Raw genomic sequence first — 25,118 nt, forward strand, 5'->3', positions numbered from 1 at the left:
TTTCTAAATTTTACCGACTATGTCTTTTGTAACTGTTTTTTATGTGAATATTTAAATGATAGGCCTCTGAGAAAAATAAATATAAAAAACAAAATAAAACATAACTCACCCATCACCAGATCCAGCCGAAATCAATTTGTATTCATCCTGGTAAAGGACTGCAGTTACAGAACATATATAAGCCCTATCAGCATAAGATGCATATGGTCTTGGACGTCGTATCCGGTGTTCCTGAAAAAATATAGGATCTACAAGAACAATAAAATCTATCAATTTGATGAATTAAGTCGTACCATTATGCAAAAAGGTGTTCAGTTCAGTTTTTGTGGAGATTAGTTACAATTTATATTTTAACTATATCTATAGATTTCAAATTTATGAGAAGATGGTAAGGTCAGAAGCGGCTTAGTACTGATGTGAGCTGTTACTAGTGGTAGTAGTATACATGTCAGGTTATAGCTTTCTCTGAATAGCATAACCATAAACTTGCACTTATTATAGAACGTTAACTTATAACAAGCAGAATACATGTTACACAGTTTTTCATTTCAAGACTAATAGAGGTTTTTTTTTCGTTTATTAGGATACTCAGACGGGACTTCATTGTCTGAGTTTTTACTTTTTTATTTTCTTTCACTTAAATTAAGCCAGATTAAGAAAAACAAGAGCTAAGAGTTTATATGGCACTTGTGACGGGGTCGGAAGAGCTAAGAGCCAAGAGTTCATATGGCATGAGCTCTAGCAAAATTTTAAGAATCAATAGATTGATTTAAAAGGAAAATCAAAAGCTTAATGCCGGTGGGGATTTAAAATAAGAAATCTGAGACACGAAGTCCTTCTAAATATCAAAATATATTAAAATCCGGTCACCCACTCATAAGTTAAAAATATTTTTAATTTTTCCTCTCCCTTCAGCCCTCCAGATGGTCGAATTGCGGAAAACAACTTTATCAAGTCAATTTGCGCAAGTCCCTGACACGCCTACCAATTTTCATCGTCCTAGCACGTCCAGAAGCACCGAACTCGCGAAGTACTGGACAACCTTCTCCTTAACTCCCTCAAAGAGAGCGGATCCAGTCCGGTTACGTCAATCACGTTTCTACGACATTTGCTTGTTCTACCCGCCAAGTTTCATCCTGATCTCTCCACTCTAAGCGTTTTTCCAAGATTTCCGGTTCCCCCCCCCCAACTCCACCCATGTCACCAGATCTGGTCGGGATTTATTATAAGAGCTCTGAGACATGAGTTCCTTCTAAATACCAAATTTCACTAAGATCCGACAACCCGTTCTTAATTTAAAAATACCTCAATTTTTCTAATTTTTCCGAATTACCCCCCCCCCCCCCCAACAACTCCCCATTGTCAATCACGTATCTAGGACTTGTGCTTATTCTTCCCACCAACTTTCATCCCAATCTTTCGACTCTAAGCGTTTTCCAAGATTTCCTGTTTCCCCATCCATCTCCCCCAACATCATCATATAAAAAAAAAAGGTCGGGATTTAAAATAAGAGCTCTGAGACACGAGGTCCTTCTAAATATCAAATTTCATTAAGATCCGATCACCCATTCGTAAGTTAAAAATACCTCATTTCTTTCCATTTTTCCTCTCCCTCCAGCCCTCCAGCCACCCAGAAGGTCGAATCGGGGAAATAATTGTTATCAAGTCAATTTGTGGAGGTCCCTGACACGTCTACAGATTTTTATCGTCCTAGCACGTTCAGAACACCGAACTCACTAAAGCACTGGAAATCCCCCCCCCCCCCAAAGAGAACGGACCCGTTCTAATTATGTAAATAACATATTTAGAACTTGTGCTTATTCTTTCCATCAAGTTTCACCCTATCTCTCCACTGTAATTGTTTTCCAAGATTTCTATTTCCCTCCTCCAGGACCCAATGTCTCCGAATCCGATTCAAATTGAAAAAGGAGCATCTGGGACGTAAGAGCTTTCTATATATCAGGTTTTATTAAGATCCGACCACCCATTCGTAAGATACAGATACCTCGATTTTCACGTTTTTCAATGTCGCTGGATCTGCTCGGGATTTAAAATAAGACTCTGAAGCACAAGATCCTTCTAAATATCAAATTTCATTAAACTCTGATCACCAGTTCGTAATTTACAAATACCTCATTTTTTCTAATTTTTCCGAATTACCCTCCCCCCCCCCCCCCAACTCCCCCAAAGAGAGCAGATCCGGCTTCAGTAACCCCAAAAATACCATTTTCTATTGAAATGAAACATATGTTTACCATGTCTTGATTTAGAATACATATTTAATCATTTGAAACGATTCCTACCATACTCCTTGAACATAAGGAGTTAAAAGGGGTGCAACATCTCTAAAGTGATGATGTTGGGATAGGCAGCTTAGGGCCCCAAAACCCTGCTTTGAGCATTCAATTTGCACAGAACGTTTCCAAACAAATTGTAGTGGAAATCAAACATTATAAAACATTTAAGCTACATAAGATGTACTAGCATATTCATATTTAAACATTTTAGCACATTCATATTATAATTGCAGCCAAATAGTTATACTTAAATCCATGTAAACATTATATTGCTTAAATTATTATGGTTGAACACTATTAAATTATTATAGTGCATTAATATAGTGTATATAGTGTATCAAATTATTATAGTCAAACACTTTGGTTTAAACACAGTGTGCAGAGCACGTACTTAATGTGTTAAATCTTACGATGATAATTTGATCATTTAAAATCATTCCCTAAATGGTACTAAAAAGATCATGAGCCGAAAGAGGTGCAACTTGTCAATATTTATGAAGTTGAGAAAAAAAAACTAGTGGAAGGATTTGAGCACTGCTTTGGACAATCCAATCATCCAGACTGGAAATCATACAAAGATCTCTTTGTTCTTTGTATGTTTGTCCGTTGACAAACAAGAAAATGTTTGTCCGTTGACTTTTTAATTAAACCAAGTAGTTGGGGGGCATCAAGCCATCGCTAATTGTAGAAAAAGCTAACACAGATAGCCCGAGTGAGTAAGAGGCAAATCTTGTATAAGCCCTTTTGCAATGACTTATCCTATAACATGGGTGGAAAATATTTACCCTCCCCTTTCTCTCCTCTTCCAGTTCCAGCTCAAGGAGGTTGGAAAACCTACAATTTGCTCTTGGAAAGGAGTGTAAATGATGTATTTTCTATCTCGTAGTATTTTGAAGCCCTTTTGCACTGACTTATCCAATAATATGAGTGGAAAAAATCTACCCTCCCCTTTCCCTCCTCTTCCCGATCAATCTCAGAAAGGTTAGAAAACCTACAACTTGCCCTTAGAGAAGAGTGTAAAACATATTTTTTTCTATTTCGTAGTATTTTGAAAACTAAATGGCCCCTTTTCTAATCAGAGTCGTAGAATGCAAATTAGTATCAAAATTACGTTTTCTTTTACATGGACTACTGAGTACCCTTCTCTCCCACACCCCATTATGCGAAAAAGAAACGACTGTACTTTTTTTTAACCAATAAAAAAATAGCTTCACCGGCACTTAGTACCCAAAAAGCCCATTCGTTTGCTTTTTATTCAAAAAAAAAAAAAAAAAAAAAAAAAAAAAAAAAAAAAAAAAAAAAAAAAAAAAAAAAAAAAAAAAAAAAAAAAAAAAAAAAGGCCTGAATTTATACATCAAACAACTTCTCCATTTTTTCAGTTGATGCACATAACAAAGATACACGGGCAAAATGTGCATCAAGTGTTAATGCACTTACGAATTTAAATCGTATATAGTTTAGGGACTCAACGGTTTTGACTTGAGAAAATTACCTGGACATTTAATAGCAGTCTGAATTTGATTTCATAGCAATTACGAGTTAAAACAGCTACAACATCCCCATACCTAGAAGGTTGAGGGTAAAGGATCAAATTATCTCGATTATTATACATGATTTACTTTTTGAGGCCAAATCTTAATGAAACAAAGAGTAATAGAATATTTTGTCGAATAAATAGAACGATATTTTCTCGATGAAGTCCAGGAAAGAACAGTTTTTGAAAATACTCTGGTTCACCTGCATGGAAGACACAGAAAAGCAACTCAAAGAATTATCAACCAAGCTATCTTGTTGCTTTAAGCGCTACCTGTGGAAACACCCTTGTACTCGGACAAGTTCGCTGACGACTGCCAAGTAAAAGTTGCAGCATTTTCTTCCGTACAGATAAGGAAATTATGAACATATCTAGGTTTTTACGATTTAAACTTTAAGTTCTACGAGTTTTTCGATGTAGCTAGTCTGTATGTTTTAAGACCTGCTTTGTGGGCTTTCTGTCACAACCCTCTACTACTCATATTATTCCGAGTCCATTTTTCTGGCATTTTCTTTTCCAGTGAAATTTTTGTAGATTTTTATATCTTAGAAAAATGTCTATCTCGCAAATGTGACATTGTACACTTGTTACCATGACATAACATTACTGGTTTTAGGCGTTTTTCCCTCTAGTTCATACTTTATGGATATTTATAGCCTAGATCCATTCTCTTGGCTTCAAAATTGTTCTGCATAGCATTTGACGTTCTAGCTAGAGTAGTTAAGCTAATTTTTGAACACAGAAAAGAAACTGCGCACAAACCAACGCACACAGGAATACACACATTTCTGAAGAGAAGACTACAGGATTAAGTGACGTTACCATGTGGCGCTCATTCTTGAAACCTCAAAAAAGAAGCCAGAAATTCGATAAGAGTCTTGAATAAAATTCAATGAGCGACTGATATACATTAAGTTATATCTGGCACCGGCAAATGGCCATTTTGGATTCTAACTCGGGAATGGGGGGTCTTTTGATACAGGTCATACCCTTTTTGGGTCTGTCCTACTCGCAGGATCCTCCAATTTAAACATAATATTAATCGGCCAATTTAGTTCCACTTCCAAGTGTTACTTGCTGCCATGTTGCGTAAATAAGCAACAAACGTGGGTACAAACAGAGCCGAACGCTACCACACAAAACTACGGTGATAACCTATTGGCCTAGACTATAAGAAGCGACGTATTTACGAAATATGCACCACCACCGTGCGATAGCTTTTAATCATATACTTCCTTAGACAGCACCGTCTTTCGACTTATAACTTAAAAAAATGATTATGAATGGGTATAATACTAACGAGCCATTTGCTAGTGGCATCTATTATATGTTCCATAGTTGCTGTTTTGACGAATTAAGCCCTTTTCCTCATTCAAGATAAACCCTTGTACAGGTGTCTAATCCGAAAAATATACAATGAGAACTTTCCGTCACATTTGATGATTTCGGTTTAGCCATGAAACTTGACTTAATGCTCCTGCCGAAATGCTTCCGGCGTCGAGAGTGATGCTACATGGTGCCTCCATTTGGACCGGTCTCTTGCAAGGATGTGGACATCCTCCTGAATGTTTATCATGACTAAGAAGGCACCTGTCGTGTCCTTCCATCTGGTTGGGGGTCAGCCTCTTGGGCGTTTCCCGCCGTGCAGCACGGGATCAAAGTCAAAAATCGTTCGTGCGGGAGTGTCGGGAGGCATGCGAAGGAGATGTCCGTACCAGCGTAGTGTTCGTTGGGAGAGTTGGACTGAGAAGGGCGTTTGAGCAGTTAACGCCAGGAGGTTCTCGTTGCTAACAAAATCGTGCCAGCGTAGTCCTTCAATGCGGCGAGGGTGTTTTGTTTGGGCTATATTTACGGTGCTAAGCACTGAGTGGCTGGCCAAGTTTCGGCTCCGTAAAGAAGCACGGATCCCACCGAAGCATTGTATATGCGCATCTTGGTCCTACGGCTGATAGAAGGTTTCCTCCAAAGGGCACTTAGTCTTCCCACTACTGCTGAGGCTTTGGCAATTCGGTGCATTAGATCTTTAAGGATTGATCCGTCATTTGAGTGGATAGAGAGGATTTAGCCAACAAATGTATAAAAAAATTGCAATAAAATAAAACAAACAGCCTTATTTTCAATATAGTTCGATTGAGAAGGAAAACACACTTTGTTTATATGACAAGCGAACGATAAAGCCGTTAAATGGAGATGGGTGGCCACGAAGCGCCTTCTATGGAACTCGCAACAGGGCTGAGTATAAAAAAAAAGAGAAAAGGGACTGAACACCTTTTGCATAACGGTACAAAACTACACAAGATAAAATGAAGAATAGTTACCTGCAGTTGCATGAGCATTATTAATACAATTTTCTGAATTGGCAATTGCTTGCTTTCTAGCAACTCGTGAGTCCCAAATGCATATATTTCCATCTCTAGAACCAGTTGCAAAGGTTACTGAAAAAAAATGTCAATGGATAAGAGTTTATAGAACACTTTCCATCGAAACAATAGTAAATTGTTGTCAGGAAGGATATGTGAGCCTGTTTCTTTATCAGGAATTCAACAACGTGATGACTTTGTTCCATAATGAAATTACATGAAACAAATTACGAATTTCGAAAATACAGCAGAGTTATTTCTGTATACACAGTTGATGGGCTGTTGCTAAAAGTAACAATTAGCATTCTTATTTTATTTTAGCGGAACAAAAATTGACACTTTACTAAAACAATTAATAATACTTTACATTTTTATCTAATATTTTACAAAGAATAGCTTTTCTTTGGTATGGCGCTGAATCACCGTTTTATAGGAATTCATGAAACTCATTTATCGGTGGATCTGCCCCCGTCCCCACATTTCTCAGCTAAGTCTAGAAATTACTCTTTAACGTATATCAAAACTACTATTCTAATAAATTCACTTTGGCAGTAAGCCTCCTAAAATCAGAACACTTTCGGACAATATTCCTCCAAACAATATTCATCATACTGTCTTCAAGTTGTTACAGTCTCATCTGTGTAAATAAAAATGTTTAACAGCCAAAATAGCTTGCAATTTTAACACGGAACAATCTATTTAGACACAGTAAGAAATAGCCATTTTTGAAGCGACAAAGGTTTAAAGTTACTTGTATAGCATTCGCTTGGCAGGACCTTCAACCAGGGAACTTGAAAGACCTAATTAAACACTCCTAAGAGGAAAAAACTGGTTGGACATTTGTTATAGCAATTGAAATGGCATTTAAACTCCTCCAGCAAGCACTGGAGGAGCAGAGTCCTTTTTGAAAAGCTGTTCTTTGGAAATACAAGTCGTGTTTCGATGCTTTTGTCTGTTAAGCTCTGGTAGTAGAGCCTTTTTTCAAAGCAAGCAAGCCTTTTCTTTAAAAGATAATCCCAAGAATTTTTACCAGAATAATGGCCCATTAACAGAAGAAATATATGATGAACATTTATCAAGCTTCTCTTTTAATTAATATTCATCTGTAAGCAAATGTGGTAGAATCAATGGCAGAGCTCTGAAGAGAGCTTTTACAAATTGCCGAGATTTAATTGGCAGTTTGGGTTATATTACTTCGCTAATGGATGATGGCAAAATAGCCATTTTAGGTATATGTGAAACTTTTCTTACGAATGATAGTCAAAGCCTTGTAAATTGTGATTTGTGCCTTGTAGTTGTGCTAGCATTTTGGGTTCAAAGTGGGATCCTTGGATAATTAAGGATGAGTTGCCTAATTTTAATAAGGAAATGTTTTTTAAAGTCTCTAGACTAAGATTATGACAAAAACACAAAAACATCTTTTTTCTTTAACATACTGATCGCATTCTGCATCAGTCCCTGAATTTTTAAATATATGTGAACAGATTTTTAGGAAAAATTAATGAAAACAATCAATGGTTTGCAAAGTCTTTGGTCTGGTCATATTGAATTCCTATAAGAATAACTGAGTAAACTGCAACGCTATTAGGTAATATCTTAACACCATTTAATCTTTTCCAAACACGAGTTCCTCTATGCGACGTGTCTGATCCCTGTACTGTAGTATCTGATCTATGCTTACATATGACATTTAACAGATGTCATACGCCAACGAAGATGGCACTACTTCAGACACGTTATCCGTATGGCGGAAGATGGATTCCCTAGAATGGTACTCGAGTGGCAACCAGAAGGAACCCGGAGAAGAGAAAAGCCAAAAAATACACTTCGTCATACATACCAGCGGGACCTGAAGTTTATCAATTCGACAGTCCAAACCCAATGGGAAGACGCCTGGGCAGCAGCACATGAGGGATGATTAGCGGTTCTTTCTGGATGCCCTAGGTGCCTCTAGCGGCACAGGAGGAACTAAGGTCTAAGGTAAGGTTTCATATGTGTAAAAAGAATGATAGCCTACTAAGTCGTGGATTTCGTCTGGTATTTTGAGTCAATACAGGTGAAAAATTCGCGATTTAAAATTTTGATAAAAAAAATGAAACGCAATTTAAAAATTAATCAAATTTTGTTAAATTAAAAAAAATACATTATCAAAATTGACTCGGAATGCAAAAAAAGTTTTATTTTGAGGTTCAGTTTTCACTATCACAAGATAGCCAAAAAGACAAGTAAGTTAATGAATTCGTTAGTTGGGAAACACAGTAAGTCGTTCACCGCCGAGTTGAATGATTGACTCAGATGGGATTATGGTGCATGAGAAAAAAGAAATCGGCCATATTATAAATCCGCATTTTGCTAGTATTAGTGAAAAAACGACAAATTTATCATCACCATTGTGCAGGTTATGATTGCCATCGCAAGTACCACCTTTATATGCTTTTCAGTCTAATCTTATGCCACTTCAAAAGATACAGAAAAAGACTGCCCGAATCCTTAAGTCATTTCTACCATCTCCTTCCGTTTTGCCAAGTAAATCAAGGACAGAATCGTTATATATAATTGTGGGTATTCTCCCACTGAGTCTTAGTGTCCAGTCTTTTAAAGAAAAATTTTAGAGTTACATTCGACTGTGGAACTTTACTGAGATACTTTTATCAAGTGAACCTGTGTTCTTTATGTCCCAAAACGCCCGTTTCTACTCGACCTGACATCGTCTATGAATCCCTTTACCATAGTTGAGAGCTGAAAATGTACAGAGCAGCATATGTTCTTTTGAATTGGTTGAGGTTTGTTACACTTATAGATGTAACATCGATACTTCCTACCATTAGATATTGATTCCAAACCTTGCCCGTCCAGCGCTTCAATTTTACGGTGAAGGAAGGTCTTTTCTATTTATTATTTGGTAATGATTGGATCAGATCTTATTGCACTCCCTCCCACTGTTGACCAATAATTGATATTGCTAAGTTAATATTGTCTCAAATGGACGTAGGTTGATAGCAGGTCAGTTTAGCATGTCAATATTATTTCTTTTTAAAATAAGTTCAGGCAAGAATAATTCATTTTTCCAGTGGTAAAGTGTATTGTTTTGTTTGTTCTGTTGGTATACGACCTCCGCTCCCAGCAAACGAAAAAAAATGTAAAATTTTGTGAGTTATTGGTATTTATTATAAAGAACCTTATAAGGAATTTAGTATGGTTCATCGCAACTGGATGAAAAAAGAAACGTAATGCTTGTATTCTAATACCTCTTCTAGTTGGCTCTGCATCTACTGTTTTGACTGATCTAGAGTGAAAATTAAGGATAGCCAAACACTTATCAGCATCAAAGGTGTTTATATCAATTAGTCGAACTGATTGATCTCCAGAGACTGTTACCACTAAATTTGGACTATGCAACCAAGAGCTATCAAAAACAGCATTGCCATGCACTTGAAAACCTAAAAGAAAAACCTAAATTTGTTTGGACAGAACTAACAAATATCATAGGCAGCACAACAGCGCTCTCTTTTATTTCTCTTTAAGAAATGAAACATGTTGCAAATTTTTTTTATCAAATTCAACACTTCAGGTTCAATTCAATCAAAACCACTGCAAAAGTACAAGAAGGGGAAGGGATAAAAAAAAAACGGCTGAAAAACATTTTGATTTCTACACATAAATCAAGGATGGCAAAACCAAGCTTGATCCCAGGGACAAAATGTTTTAATGAATCTCAAAAAACCACTGCATAAAACTACACCTCCTACCATCATTAGAATTCATTTTTTCCTTTTCAGAGTTGAGTCTCTGCGTACTTGCCCCCTCCACACTTTTCTTGAAGCCCTTATATATAACCAATTCGTTATTAATAAGGAAATTATTTTTATTTTATTAATAAGAACGTTTTAAATGATATAATTTGTTTTACTGTTATCTTTGCGTTGTGGCAAGACATTTATAACAGCCACAAGTCATAAAGTCTGATAATCACAAACAAGAATTATCTTTTCGATTGCCTGTGTAAAAAAAGAAACATTTTAAGGTCTCAATATACTGATTCAAAACTCACAATAACACGATTTCCCTTAACAAGCCTTCACCAGGCAGTGTTATTTAGAGCGGATATTAGACGATCCAAGCACATTTTCATGTCAAAATATGATTGAAAACTAAGGGAGTATCACTTCCATTCTTCAAGATGGGGGAGGCTTGAATTTTTTTTTTTTTTTTTTACACTGTGCCACAGTTTCTATAACAAAGCTCGAAATATTTAAGCATGATGAACTGCGATGCATTTTTAAAATGATGGTAAAGAAGAGAACTACAAGATACACTGTAAAAAAAAAAACCCACAAAGCACTGTAAAAATGCACAAGTCCAAGCCTCTCTTAATTTATTATTTATAGTTTCTAATTGACTCCAATGAACAAGTTGGAACCAAATTTTTTTCTAAAAAAATGTAAATTTATTAAATAGCTTGATTTCTTTTAGTCACTGGATGCTCAAATTATTATTTTTTTTTTTCATTTTTTTCGGATGTAAAAAAAACTCAGTTTTCATTAAAATTTAAGGTAAATAGGGAAAATTCGAATTATTTTCAAAAGAGAAATAACTTTAGTATGCACTTTCGAGGACCTGAAGTCAGAACCTTGAATGGTCATAAAGCTAAATATACAAGTATCAGCAAAAAAAAAGAAAATAAAAAAGAAAAAAGAGGCTGCTCATTTCAATGAAAAAAAATCAACCTGCCATATCTCTGAATATATGTGACCATGGGCATCAAAATCCCATTTTTTGTTGTTTTTATATGGATCAACTTCTAAATCAAATCAATCTATTTATAACCTGTCAAAACAAAAAGGGCCCAGATCCCCTAAATGACAGAGTACAACTATAAGGGAAAAAAGAGAAAAGAAAAGAAAATTTGTACACTGAACAAAAATAAGTAGCTTTTACAATCACAAAAAAACGTAACGTAACACAATCACAATAGAAAACACATAAGACATAAGAACCATAACCCAACCATAAAATCATAAAAATAGAGAATACCAATCGTCATTAGGTTTACTGTCGGAAGATTTAAAACTTTCACTGTTGTATCAATAATTGTAGATGGAAAAATGAGTTAAAAATTTTGGGACAAAAAGGAGCTACTAGTTCAAGGGGAAATATGCAAAAGGAATTTATCCCAGGTAAATGAGGCTTTTAGAGAGGGGGATACAAGTTTCAGTAAGTTGGAGGGATTTATCAGAGCATCCTTTGAGACTGAAACCGACAGCCAATACAAAACTGACCTGGCCAATATAAAACTGTTGAGGCACAATACCAGAAGGAATAGGCATTTGAAAAAGTAACAAAAGATGCTGCAACAAAAGATCACTACAGTTTTCGACGTGTTTAGCAGATATTAAATCAACACCCACAGATGATTTGTTCTTAAATTTTTTTTAGAGTAAACACAATATCTGACAACGTCACTATATAAGCAGAGCGAGCAAATGGTCAAGCTTTTTTCGTATTTACTTTCTGCAATAAGGCCAGGCGACGAAAATTCACAGTTATAATAACTAATCAAGCTTTTTTCTGGAATACTGGCGACAGAAGTCCGATCACAGCGTTTATAACTTTTCCATAAAAGTGAAGGATCACTAGCTATCTTATCGACATTTTTTTTATCAACATTATTTTGTCGTCTTTAAGGGCTCTTGTGAACTTTCTTTTCGTCTTCAAATGCAATTCGTTTACTATACCGGAGCGCAGTTTATCGGATTTGTTCCAGATTCGAACCCATAATTTAGATCGATCGCAAGCTGCAACAAGACTTGGATTTTCAGACCAGTCGGCGGCTTCTGTCTTTTTGCGAACACGTCTATATGGAACTGCACACTTTTCTGCGCATCAAAGTGCATGATTGATTTCTGCAAGACAACTCGTAAGCTGTATTTCCATCTCGCACTCACTAATATAAGACCTGTGTTATGAACTAAGTAGGTGAAAAGGAACTTTAATTTTGTTTAATACCATGTCACACTCAGACATGAATAACTTCATGTCTGATCAACGTGACTCCTGTCTTGAACATAAAACCACTTTTCCTCTTGCAGGGTTTTGCTTTCGACATTGCATTCAATTGTCACACAAATAGGTAAGTGGTCAGAGCAGTAGCCTTCACGAAGTATAGCGGCTTGTTTAATGGGAAAGGAAGAAACAACAAAATCGAGGTTCGAAGTTGAAGAGCTGGGACCAAAATAGGTATAGGATTCATTTTTTGTCAACAAATAAATACGAAGGTGGAATGGAGCTCCAAAAGAGCTGGCTTCTGTAGAGTGTTTCATCAGTCAAATGACAGTTAAAGTGACCTATTAATATCGAGCGCGTGACTGCTGATTTTGCGTTCTTCTTGATCAGCTTACACACTTTCTTGCGGGCCCCCATAAGCTTCACGTCATATTTCTCGTTATAATAGTAACGATTTATAGTAATACTATAAATACGTTTATCGGAAATATGTACAGCAATACAATTTATCGGATTTGTTCCAGATTTGGAGCCATAATTTAGTTGAATCGCAAGCTGCAACAAAACTTTTATTTTTAGACCCGTCGGTGACTTCCATCTTTTAACTAACACGTCTATATCGGACTGCACACTTTCCCGCGCATCGAAGCGCATAGTTGATTTCAGCAAGATAACTCGTAAGCTGTATTTCAATCTCACACTCACCAATATAAGATTTGCATTCTGAACTAAGTAGATGAAGAGGAACTTCAATTTTGTTGAATAACGTGTCACGCTCGGACATGAATAACTGAGGATCAACTTGACTCCAGTTTTGAACATAAAACCGCTTTTCCTCTTGCAGGGCTTCGCTTTCGACATTTCACTCAACTCAATTGCCACACAAATAGTTAAGTGGTCAGAGTAGTAGCTTTCACGAAGTACATGGGCTTGTCTAATGGGAAAGGAAGAAACACCATGTGTTTCTCCAAGTTCAAGAGCTGGGACCAACATAGGTATAGGATTCATTTTTGTCAACTAATGAATACAATGGAGGAATGGAGCTCCAAAGGAGCTGGCTTTTAAAGAGCGTTTTACTCTGATTTCCTGCCCTTATTGCTCTTCCCATGAAATTCAAGATTGCATTCCATACTAGCTTTTCAGACATTTCAAAACCTGCCCCGAGGGCAATAGCAAAGCAATCTAAAATGTAGGTCAAATAATATAATCCAAGTTCAAGGTGAACTATTTTCAAGTTCAGGTCTGATTATGAAATTATTTCAATAAAAGACCATAGGGAATCACAATTGTCTTAGTGTATTAACAGTCTTACTGTATGAATGAGATTATATCCAAAAAGAAGTGTTTACAGTATGTAACTTTCAATCTATCATGTAGAACATATTTGATAAGCTTTTTTTAGTCTTCCTCAAGGGGGTGGCAAGAGAATCCTTAGATTTTTTTTTAGAGATCTCTTTATTCCCCTGGGGCTACAATATGTCCATATTCTTTCCTGCATGTAATGTAGCCCAAACTCTATTAAAATTGGTCCAAGGTACCATTTAATGATATATAGACCTAGGAGCGTATTTTGGGTGGTTTTAGATCCCTGCCTGTCTATTGTAGACACAATACTAATGTGTCTGTGAAAAACTGAGACTGCATACACAAATGTCTACCAAGCCGTACTAATGTCTTAATTTATTTCTTATTCCCCAGAAATACCAAACAGAGAGGAAAGAGAAAAGAAAAACTTTGAGACAGGAATTAACTACATGCTGCACTCTCATAATAGGCAGAAAAAATTGTGCAATAATGAATCATACTGTTTTCTCTTATGCAATATGAACTAAAAAAAAGAAAGAAAAAAAAAGAATGAGAAAATTATACTTTTGATTCTTGCTTCAGGTTTGAGTAAGCAAGCACCAGAGTTTGTCTGTTGTATTCCAATATATCCACCTTCATTGGTCAAACATAAAAGATGTTTACTTCCATCCAATGGACAAAACTTGGAAGAATATATGTATTCAGGAAAGTCTCCAAAAGACTTGTATTCCTCATTTCTAGATACAGCAAGCTTTTGAATAAAGCTTTCCATTGAAGTTTGACAGTCTGTGAACACAAAAATATGTGAAAAAGTAATACTCTGAAAACAAAAACTGTGGGATGTTTTTCCCTGAGACAAGATGGCAAAACTCTATAAGTTATTCCAATATTTAACACGTCTTCAGTTTTTTTTTCTTTCTTTTTTAAATAGGCGATTTTATTTAGATACACCTATTTACAAAAATTACGCCTTAAAAATAAAATTAGTTTTAAACACTTTGATTTTTACTAATATCATTTTAGGCATTATAATACATTCATACATCTTAGAATGAAGATTAACTGGAATTAATTTACATTTCTTAAGAAATTTAACTCAGATGGTTCATAAGGACATCACGCCAAAAGAATCTGCAAGCATGCCTAAAGAGTGTGGCCTAGAGGGCATCTGAAATCCCAGAATTTCCACCATTTTTTCTAGGTTCCGTTACTTTCACATAATCCATCTGTTTTTACAGGTCTAAAAAACTTGGTTTGTTTTTCTGTTGAATTTAGACAATCAGCATCCAACATTTGTTAATGAACATACTCTTTGGAAACTATAGCTTTATTGGCAATTGCACTTTATTGGGACATTTTATTGTATAAATTTTTGCGTGTATCATCTTTTTTGCATGGTGCCCTCTGAAAAGAAAAAAGAAATAAAAACGTATCCATTCAAAGAACATCCAACTAATGAAAATGGTTAAACAAGATTTCAATTTCCATCTTCATAACTCAGGTACAATAGTAAATTAAGAATGAAGGTAAACTAAATTTATGTAAATGTTTCCCCTGATTGCAAAAAATGGCATGCATCCTTGTAAACTGTGTTATTTCAATTATTGAAACAGAAGAAGTCACAATTTGGTGCCAAGCTCTTTGGACTCTAAGTCTAGTACAGAATCACATTCTAGTGGTGTATCTCATGGAGGAATGGTATTTCTCTGCCCCTTGGTAGAGAAATTTCAGGCAGCCACCCTGATTTCCGAATTCATTGTACAGTACAGTCGTATTTGTTTACACTTCACATTGTAAATTCTTGTGTGAAATATTTGACACTGTACCCTGCCCCCATTTGCTGTACAGTTCATCTGATTTGTTAACACTTATATTGTCGATTCTTATGTAAATTTCATTGACAGAGTATCCTCTAAAAGACAGTCTAAGTTAACATTGAAAAGCTGGAATAAAAGTACCTCCATAAAATTTGACAAAATGAAAGATCCTCCTGTAAAAAGGGACTGTCTACCCAATAATGCTGGGTTCCAGCCCATTAGGGGGGATGCTGACTATTGCAACAGCAGTGATTATTATATTTGGAAAGAGCACTGAGCTGTATATTTCTTTTATTTTATATCTGATTTCTGTCCTACACCATAAATTTACAAATTTATCATAGCTAGCAAGTTAATCAACTATACCAAAAATTTATGAAGCCATGGCCAGTTTTTTTTCAAGTTCCTTACTCTATTCTTTTGCTGAATTTGCATTGTGAGTCAAAAGCCAAAGAAAAGGAAAGAAGAAATATACCATTGGTTTTCTTTCTCAATGCTCTTTCAAAGTAACAAATATACCCAATAAAATATTGAATATAAAAGATAATATTCAACTACACTTAAGTATTAAAGAAATTATCCAACTAAATTACTATTCAGAAACAATTCTAAGGGAAACAGGAATTAGCAAAGTAGGCAAATAACTGACTATTAAAAAAATATATATATATCTCAATAGTCAGACAGAACAAATCATATTACCCAACTTAGCCAATTCAACAGGGTGCATAATATACAAGATAAGGATTTAAATTATTATCCATTTATATTGACAAAAGATCTCCAAGGAGTTCTAAACTATTAGCCGTCAAGGTAAATATTACACCTTTTTACCACCTATCAGGATATGAAGTAAGTTCAAATTAAGGTCACAACAAGAATATCCAAGTAGCTGGATATGAAGAGAGTTATTCACACAGCACGAATATCCAAACAGATAGCTTATTCCCCCCAACAGAAAATTTTCCTTTGAAAGTTATCCCAATATGAAATAGAGCAGCCAAAGGGAAATTAAAAGAATGAAAAAAAACATACATCAGTTAATACAAAGACAGTGAGTCATTGCATAGGTGGAACAGATGCCTAAAAGAACTCATTCCAATGCCCGAATTGTTTAAATTTCCATGAACCTTCAGACAAACCTAGGAAGAAGGATAGGAATTAATCTGCTATATCCCTTCATTTAGATTAAGCCTGAAGAGCGGTGCTACAGGGTGACACATCCCTTCTTATTGCAGAAAAGGACTTCTACATTTATCTTAAAGCTTCATTTAATTAAACTAATTTGTTTTATATTCCATAAAATTATGTGGAATGATGTGTCTGCATCAGCTAATATGGAGGAGAGGTTGTGGATCATTTTTTAGGTGGAGGGGCAGATGCCTTAGAGAATGAATTTTAATATTAAATCATCCCTAATCTCATTGAGATTTCATATTAGTGGGAGAGGTATCCACAAAGTGGCAGGAATATTTCAAATTTGCTGCTTAATGTTTTACCACAAAGGGGCAACCTATTACTTTTAGCACAGATTATCTATTAGGTTTAAAAATAGTATGGGGTTTTATATAGTAACATTGCACCATGAAGTGTAAAAAAAAATTTATTGCTAAGTAAAACATTCTCTTAATTTTTCCTCTTCTATGCTATTTTTTGAGCCATAAAAATAGCAAACGTCTGTTAAGAACTGTTTTTCATGAAATTCTTAGTGAGTTTTCAGAAAACTGAAGGACATCAAAAGAATTGTATTTGTATTATAAGCAGAATATAAGGAAAATAAGGTTTTTATTATTGTTGTAAATATTCTGCCTTGAAATTGCAAATTATGTAAAACTTCTCATCAGAAAGTACATTTCTATGACTCATTAAGTTAACCCTCATGATTATATTCATTATCTTTCCAGTTTCATGTTATGTGCAAGTTTGGATAAAACTTAGAATGTTTTAGAATTGTGTTAAGATTGTTAAATCATTCTAGTTACCAAATTTATTGTCAGTTGCTAATCAAACTTTTTTTTGTCCATGGCATGTTTTGAGCCAAAACAAAGGGGTATAGCCCCTCACTAGGTCTGCCAATGGCCTTGTTCACATAACTTGCTGTAGCTTAATTATTAACTTTAGTATGAAATAGCAAAAGACTTTTTCAGATGCCAGAATAAATTATTTTGGTCATGCACATTCCATGGATTTTCTATTTTGAAGAAAGGGACAGGGTTGAGTTTTTTTTTCTTTGTTTGTTTGATTCTTTATATTCTGTTTTTTTTGGCTGTATTGGCATAATTATCTTCACTTTCTAAGAAAATTGTCCTTGCTTAGAAATTGAGTGGTAGCTAAAATAATTTTATAATGCCCCTTTCTGCTTTTGAACATGTTTGTCTTATCTACCTTTAGAGCTAGCACTGTTATTTGGCATTTCAAGGACTTACAACAATTCTCAATTTTAACGATTGGAATTCTCTTGGTTTCTGACAAGGCACACAAAAAAATAAAGTTTTGTTCATAATGCTATGAAAGATTCTCATGACCTTTGGAGAAAGTTGTGCAATTGGCAAAACTTTTTTTTAGTAGTTGATAAATATAGTGTTACCACTTTAATTTTTTCTAAGAGTAGGGTTTTCTGTCAGTCTGAAAGCAGGATTTTGCATGCCAATGCATTCTTTTCCAAAACAAGAAGGATATTCACAAGAAATGATCATCTCCATATACTGGGGTCCTTGTGTAATTTCTTTTCCTGAAACTCACCTTCTCTCCTATCAGAGATGTCATAATAAAAATCTCTACTTTCTAGCAAAGGTGTTTAAGAGGTAAATTTAAAGACAAATACACATTTTAGTGGTAGATCCAAAACTTTACATAGTTTTATGCTAGAAAAGCTCTTGTTCTAGATCTGCCCAGGATTGAATCTGTCTGTGATTTAGGCTAAATAGCCTAGCCTAATTTGTTCTAACTATAAGACCCTGTCCAAGATAAGACACCACTATTGACATTTGTAAAAAAAAAATAGCCTTTAAGCTTATCACACTCTTATAAGAAGATTTAGAGAATTTCCATGGTGGGATAACTTACTTTCTAGGAGGTATAGAGATTATACAGTGATTGAACTGTTGAAGTGATGATTAGCTGTAGATCTTTTATCCCTATCTGATCTTTTCCCTGTAAACTAGTACTGATGTATTACAGCTTTACTGTCATACTGAAAACATATCTTTACTGAAGACCTTCCTAATAGCCTACATACAGTTTTGGCTCTGGGTCCATTGCAGTTTCACTCGTTCCAAGATTTCAAAAAAGTAAGACTGTCTCAACTAAATCATTACCAAGGTAACAGCAATCAATTTAAATCTGCTGTTGCAGAGATTACCCCTGTCCAGAATGAGCTTCAATAGTACATTCAATTTCTTCGTATATAGTAGACAGTTCAACAATTTCTTTAGATTTGACTACTGATGACAAACCCCGGCAAGACGCAAAGTAATCATTTCTCCCTAAATTCATTATAAGAGATGGCGATAAATATTAGATTTTAGGCCACAAATCATTCGGTAATTTTGTGGAAGAACTAGAAAGCATATCAGCCAATGAAATTCCGTGAAAGTCATATCCTGCAGCTTCAATTGATGATTTATTTCCTAATTCTTTCATATAATACCAGACAGAAATACGGCCTTAAACTACTGTTTAAGCTGTTGAGAGTGTTGCCACGGATAGACGCTACTATAATATATCGACGATGCGTTACCGATGAAAGACGTGCTTGGAGACCAATTTCGGCAAAGGGCCGGCTTGCCATCTGCACCATCGGAACAGTGGTGTACGTCCAGTTTGTCTTTTTCCCCCTTATGTTTTGCAGTGACTTGTCTATTACGGTATATTACGCTAGCAAGCGTGTTGAGTAACTTTGTAAAAGTCTGTTGATATTAATTTCTAACAAAAAAGTGGGAATAAGAGCTTAGAGACAGAGTAGGTAGTGACGTAATTAAGGTGAATGGAGGGCCTGCCCCGCCCCCAAAATTTCACAAGATTTTATTAAATTGCTTATTTTCTCACTTGCAGTTGTTCTCTTGATTTCTTGCAACATAATTCGATAGTATATTTAAATGGCTCAGAGCAATAAAAATTTTCAGCTTTGCAGATTTTATCATACGTCTGTTAAAGCTCTTCAATTTTAAAATCTAACTTAGGTCCTAAGCCAAAATTTAGCATTCCCTCCGGCATTTTCCCCTGGGCTCTAGTTTTCAGTGTATTTCAATGCAAAATTTTCATTTTTTTTTTTTTTTGTTTTTTTTTATTCTCGGAACTGAGAATTATTAAACGATTTAGTATGACGGGTGGTGGCAAACTATTTTGAATTCAAAGGATTTGAAATTGTGATTTTCCAAAAAAAATCCCTATCTTCATGAAACGACCTCACAATGTTATGTATTAGCAAAAGATTTGAACTGCTTGGATCTATGATCATATGCAGCGCAATGGTTCTGCTGAAGTAAAGAGCAATGTGGGCACAATGCATTACTTTTTTAGGACAGGGCTCTTCGTATGGAGAAAGTTGTCGTAGAAACTTAAAAAGGGCTTATTTGATCGGAAATCGAAAGGGCTAGTGCCCTTTTTAACAGTCGAAAGTGGTTGGAGGGCAATACCTCCCGCTTGCCTATAGTTTCTCCAGACACATCCGATCAAGATTTTGAGATAGTTACTTTGCCTAATTAAAAGGTCCAGGAATTATGTCTTTGAGGATGAGCCCCCCCCCCCCCCCCCGAAAGACCAAATTTAATGCATCTTAAAAAGTTTGGGATACTGAACCCTTCCTTCTTTCCGACGCCCCTGTCTGCTAGAATAAATATAGAAAGCAGCATCCACTTGCTTTATCATGCATTGCAACTTCCATTGTTAAAATTTTGCCCTAGTTAAGGCGTCCAATTTGGGTCAAATCTAAATGCTATAAAGTGTTGGCAATAAGTTGTTGTTTGTTGTTTTCTTCTTTTTCCCCCAAACAAACTGATTCCTAAGGTTCTTTTGTGTTCTGCTGCAAATAAAGAACAAACGCTGCTTGATTAATGTGACGCAAACTGGGGGTTTTGTTAAGTACAACGACAGTTATCGTGAAAACACAGACATGGAGGAAAGCAAACGCTAACACTTATTGAATAGCAAGAGATTAAAAATTTTGAACAAAGCACTAGATCCTGAAGATTTTGAGTGTTGTTGCTTGTGTCGCGCTTTCCTCGAATTTACGTGGTTCATTATGTAGTACTTGCCCTAGGAGTTTTAAAGTGCTTTGACAGACTCGTCTGTTTATTTGGCTTTGAACGATACGTTAATCAGGTGTTTTGAACAGATTTGAAACATCCTCCTAATAAGAAAAATTAGCGTCAGCCGGTGGTGCCTATCTATCTAGCCACAGGTAATCCAAAAATACAACATTAATACTTTTTGATCAAAGTAGTAGTTTTTGAATACTTTCTGAAGAAATCTCTTTCTGGCATTTGACCTGTAAACAACTATGCTGGGTAAAATTTGAAAGGCGTTTGGAAAGTTATTATAATCCCAATTCAGTCATTGACTAGTTCCAAGCTTTAGAATCTGGATTATTCTTGTTTCACTATTATGTCAAGGCACATGAAGTTCACATGCCAAGAGCACCAACTTAGTGCCGCTAGTGGAACGGTGCAGTGCAGTCGGTGTCAGCTGTGGTTTCATCCTAAGTGTGGAGGGGTTTCTATTGAGAAGAAAAAACAATGTGGTGAGGGGTTATGTTTAAACTTCCAGCCCCCCCGATGTTCCTGGACCACCTTTAACATCACTTTCTATACCTCCTGGCTCTAAACCCAACTGTACATCCGAGTCTGTCATATAATCAACAACCCCAAAATCAGTTTAAAAAACCAAGCTTCATAAGCCCCTCCTTTTGTTGGCTGAGTCAAATTTATCAAACAACTTGCATATCTCCGAGTTAAATTCAACTCGCAGTTAGAGAAGAATTCAAACCATGAAGCCGTTATAGAAGATTTGAAAAAAGAAGTTGACGTGTTTCTTAATGACCAAAATAAGAGTAACGATATATACTCCATGAACGTGATCTGGACGTTAAAAAACTAATTGAGGATATCCCATAAGAAGGCGATTCCCATCGCCTTCTTATGGAAGATGAACTTTCAACTTTACAAAACAATCAAGTAACCCTAAAATCAAAAATCACCGAATTACAAGAGGACTTTCAGTTTTCAATAACTGTCAAATTTCAGTAACTTCAGCAATAATTGAAAAATATTCCAAAAGATATTAGAAATACTTACTTGTAGTATGAATACAGATGAAGTTCTTGAGTTAGTGAATGGTTCAATGACTTCCGGTTTGTTACATAATTGTCAGGTAATAATGAAAAAATGGTGTAAAGATTAGCAAGGTTATTGAAAAATCATTACCAGACGATGGTATAGTTATTATTTTTGAGAAAATTATGAAAGAGAAGGATCAAAGGAAAGTTAATGTAAAATCAAGCAGAAAAGAAAATGGGATCTGTAATCATTTTAATCGTGGTCTTTGCAAGTTTCGCAAGCAATGCAAGTTTTTACATATTTTTCGTCATTTTATTTCGGGAATTTGTGTGTCTGATAAGTGGATTTTTGCTCATGTTGACCTTTTTTCTGTCTTGTCTTGTATAGATAAGTCGTTTAATTTTGCTCATGATCAGGGTTGAAGGGTAGGTTTAAAACCCAGGCTTTTCTAGAGTTGCACCGAAAGTATCCACGAGCCCCTCCTCCCCTAGCTCGTGTTCAATTACACTTTCAGCCTTATCCCCCTGCATACCCAGTGCAGAGAAATAGACCTCAGAAATCCATCCCTCGAAACAATCTTCCGCCCCAGGTACTTGCGCGTGTCCAGTCAACCCAAACCCTAAAATCCCTTTAAGGTTCAGATCACGGTTCAGATCATCCTCCCTTACTCATATTCCTCCCGAAAATCCATTTTTTTCGACTCCGTTCCTCTCCGTGCGTCCAAGAAGTTGCCAACTGGCTCTGGACTCCAACCGTTATTAGCAAAAATAAACCCAGCCCCTCCCCTCTCAGACACCATCCACAATACTTCCCTCTCCCAGCATCATCTTCCTTTACCGTTTCCCACTATAAAAATAAACTCCCAATTTGACCTCTTACCAGATCACAAGGAAACCTTTCCCCCATTCCTTGCACTTTATCCCCCGTAGTGTACCCTACCCTACCAGTGTAAGTCTGGTCTGAGAGTTCCTACATTTAAAAATTATCCTGTAATAAATAATCTACCACAAAAATTATCCAATCCATCCCATAGCTCGATTAATGCTTCACTCTTAAAGTCCATCCATAGACTAGTTAAAGCTTCACTAATTACCCGTGAGTTTTTTGATAAAAGATATAGTTTCTCCTCTTTAATAGAGGAAAATTTTAGAACACAGGAAAATTTTACCCGCGTTTCTCTCAATTCATCCCCAGCTTTTAAAATTGACCTCTTCCCCTCGCATTTCAAAACCAGTTTGGTAATCTCTCGGTCCAGGGTGGTGAGATTGAGTCTTACGACAAACCTTCCTACAATAACCTAAATGTTAATATTTCACTTTTAGGTGACGTTTTCCCCACTACCAGCATTAGCTTTAATACTTACTGCCCCCCAAAGCTGCCTCTGAATAAATCTTATTTGAAGAAATCTGTTTTTAAAAAGTTTGATAAAAAGTGTTATCATTTCCCCCTTTCCCTCCTTAGGAACACCGTAAGTTTGAATTTTGAAAAGTTAATTGAGCTAGAAGCAACAGCTAAATTGAACCATATTGATATAATTGCGGTTACTGAAGTCCAGGCTCAAAATCGAGATCTCCTTAAAATAATTAGTTTTCAAGAATTTATAAAGCTACGCCTGGTTGACCATCGGCTGGGAAAAAAGGAGGAGTAGTAATGATTTTCGCTAAGGATTGCCTTTCTTCTATTCTTATTTATGTGTCAGGACTAAGTAATAGCAATGAAATCCTTTCAATATCTACCAAGCCAAAATGCCTGCCTCGGCCTTACACTAATTTAATCATATACTCATTTTATTATTCACCCGGACAGAATACTTATTCTCGTCGTAATTTTAAAGATAGCCTGCAAGCAAGTCTTGACTTTGTGATGACAAAGTACCCAAATGCCGGCATTTTTATAGCAGAAGACAGAAAGAAACTAAGTCTTAATTATATGTGCAAAGATCAGAAGCTTAAACAAATTTTTAGTTTCACTACTACAAGAGGTAGAACCAGTTTGGATGTTATTTGCACCAACCTTAAAACCTTTTACAATACTCCAACTACCATTCCCCCCTTGGTTGTAGCTATCATTTCATGCTTCAATTGAAACCACTGCAAAGTTTAAAAAAAAATTACTCAGTCTCTGAATTTTCTTAAAGGCCAATAACAAGTCAAGGTCTTTTTTATTTTGGATCTTGAATTACGTCTGAGAGTTGGGATGATGTTGTGTCGTGTGTAAATCTTAATTCAAAGGTTAGTTTGTTCTAAACAAAATTAATGACAAATTACCAAAAATGTTTTCCAGAGGTTACCAAGAAGGTATGTTCCTCAGATAAACTCTAAAATAATGAAAAAATAAAATAAATAATCCATTTGAAACTAAAACTTTTTTTGCGTTTGAGAGAAAGATGATGCCTTAACCCTCCGTAAACAAATAAAGAACGAAATACGTCGTGCTGTTTCTCGTTCTGGTAAGAATAATTTAAATTGCTTAAAACAGAGCAGACTTCAGCAATGGCTTATGAAAGTGAAAGAAATAGTGGGTCACTTGTGCAAGAGCTTCGATTTTCTTCTGGACGAACCGCCTGAACAGACAGCAAATGAGCTTAATAAATACCCAGCTAAGATTGTGCAAACGTTCTCCTCTCTCTTGGAAAACCATCTAATCCCTGAAACTCCCAAAGACAAAATCCTGGAAATTTCAGAAAAGCAAATAATAGAAAAAATACACAAACCGAAAAAAACTAGTATTTGTCCCATTGGTATCCCAATTGATCTAATAAAGGATTCCCTGATAAACTATCAACACCTCTTGTTAGTATTTTTAATGATATTAGTCATTGCAGATGCTACCCGTCGGGCTGGAAGCTGGGCTATATTATTCCAATCCAAAAGAAGGGAGGCCTAAATGAATTTACTGGAGTACAACCAATTACCTTGACTCCAGTTTTCTCAAAAATATACGACAGCTTCTTTGCTAATTGTTTAAAGGCAGAGATTCTTGAACTTATGGACTTAAAACAGTTTGAAAACCAGAAGGAGGCATTTACATCACAATACCATTCTTAAAAACCTTGAAAACCCTGAAACTTCGTAGAATCTTTTATTTATTGATCTCCAGAAAGCGTTCGACCTAATTGACCACAACATCCTTGTAAATAAACTGCTGACCGAGTTTCAAGGAGTCCCTTCTTAGTTAAAATCGTTGTTTTTAGTAAATTAGTCCTTTTTTAGTAAATTGCTCGTTTTCAACAAACCGTTCTCAAGTGCTTAAATATAAAAAATATTTATTCCAATCCCCTTCCTATCTTTTGGGGGGTCTCCCAGGGACTCCCGACGGGTACCATTCTATTCCTTATAATGATTAATAGCCTCATCACTGACCACAGAGAGTGGTGGAAGTATGTGGACGACTTGTCTGCAATTGAGGTTTGTCGACGAAATATTAAAAGCTCAATTGTGACATTACTTGACGACGTCACAAAGGAGGCTTCTTTGTCGAAGATGGAAGCTAACGCTAATAGATCGTCAGTTATGACAGTTAATTTT

At 35.8% G+C, this 25,118-nt stretch overlaps 1 protein-coding gene across 1 annotated transcript in view; it reads right to left on the reverse strand.

Moving 5' to 3' along the window:
• LOC136029683 (protein lethal(2)denticleless-like) overlaps nt 1-18,811 on the reverse strand; it is a 32,868-nt gene extending 14,057 nt beyond the window's left edge. The window contains exons 1-5 of the mRNA XM_065708186.1: nt 18,706-18,811; nt 14,064-14,285; nt 9,440-9,631; nt 6,150-6,266; nt 110-248 (exon numbers count right to left, since the gene is read on the reverse strand). Coding sequence (XP_065564258.1) covers nt 110-248; nt 6,150-6,266; nt 9,440-9,631; nt 14,064-14,285; nt 18,706-18,811 — 776 coding nt within the window. The remainder of the gene's footprint in view (nt 1-109; nt 249-6,149; nt 6,267-9,439; nt 9,632-14,063; nt 14,286-18,705) is intronic.
• Between the last annotated feature and the right edge of the window lie 6,307 nt (nt 18,812-25,118).

Source organism: Artemia franciscana, chromosome 7 (genome assembly GCF_032884065.1).
Source record: "Artemia franciscana chromosome 7, ASM3288406v1, whole genome shotgun sequence".
Taxonomy (NCBI): Eukaryota; Metazoa; Arthropoda; class Branchiopoda; order Anostraca; family Artemiidae; genus Artemia; species Artemia franciscana.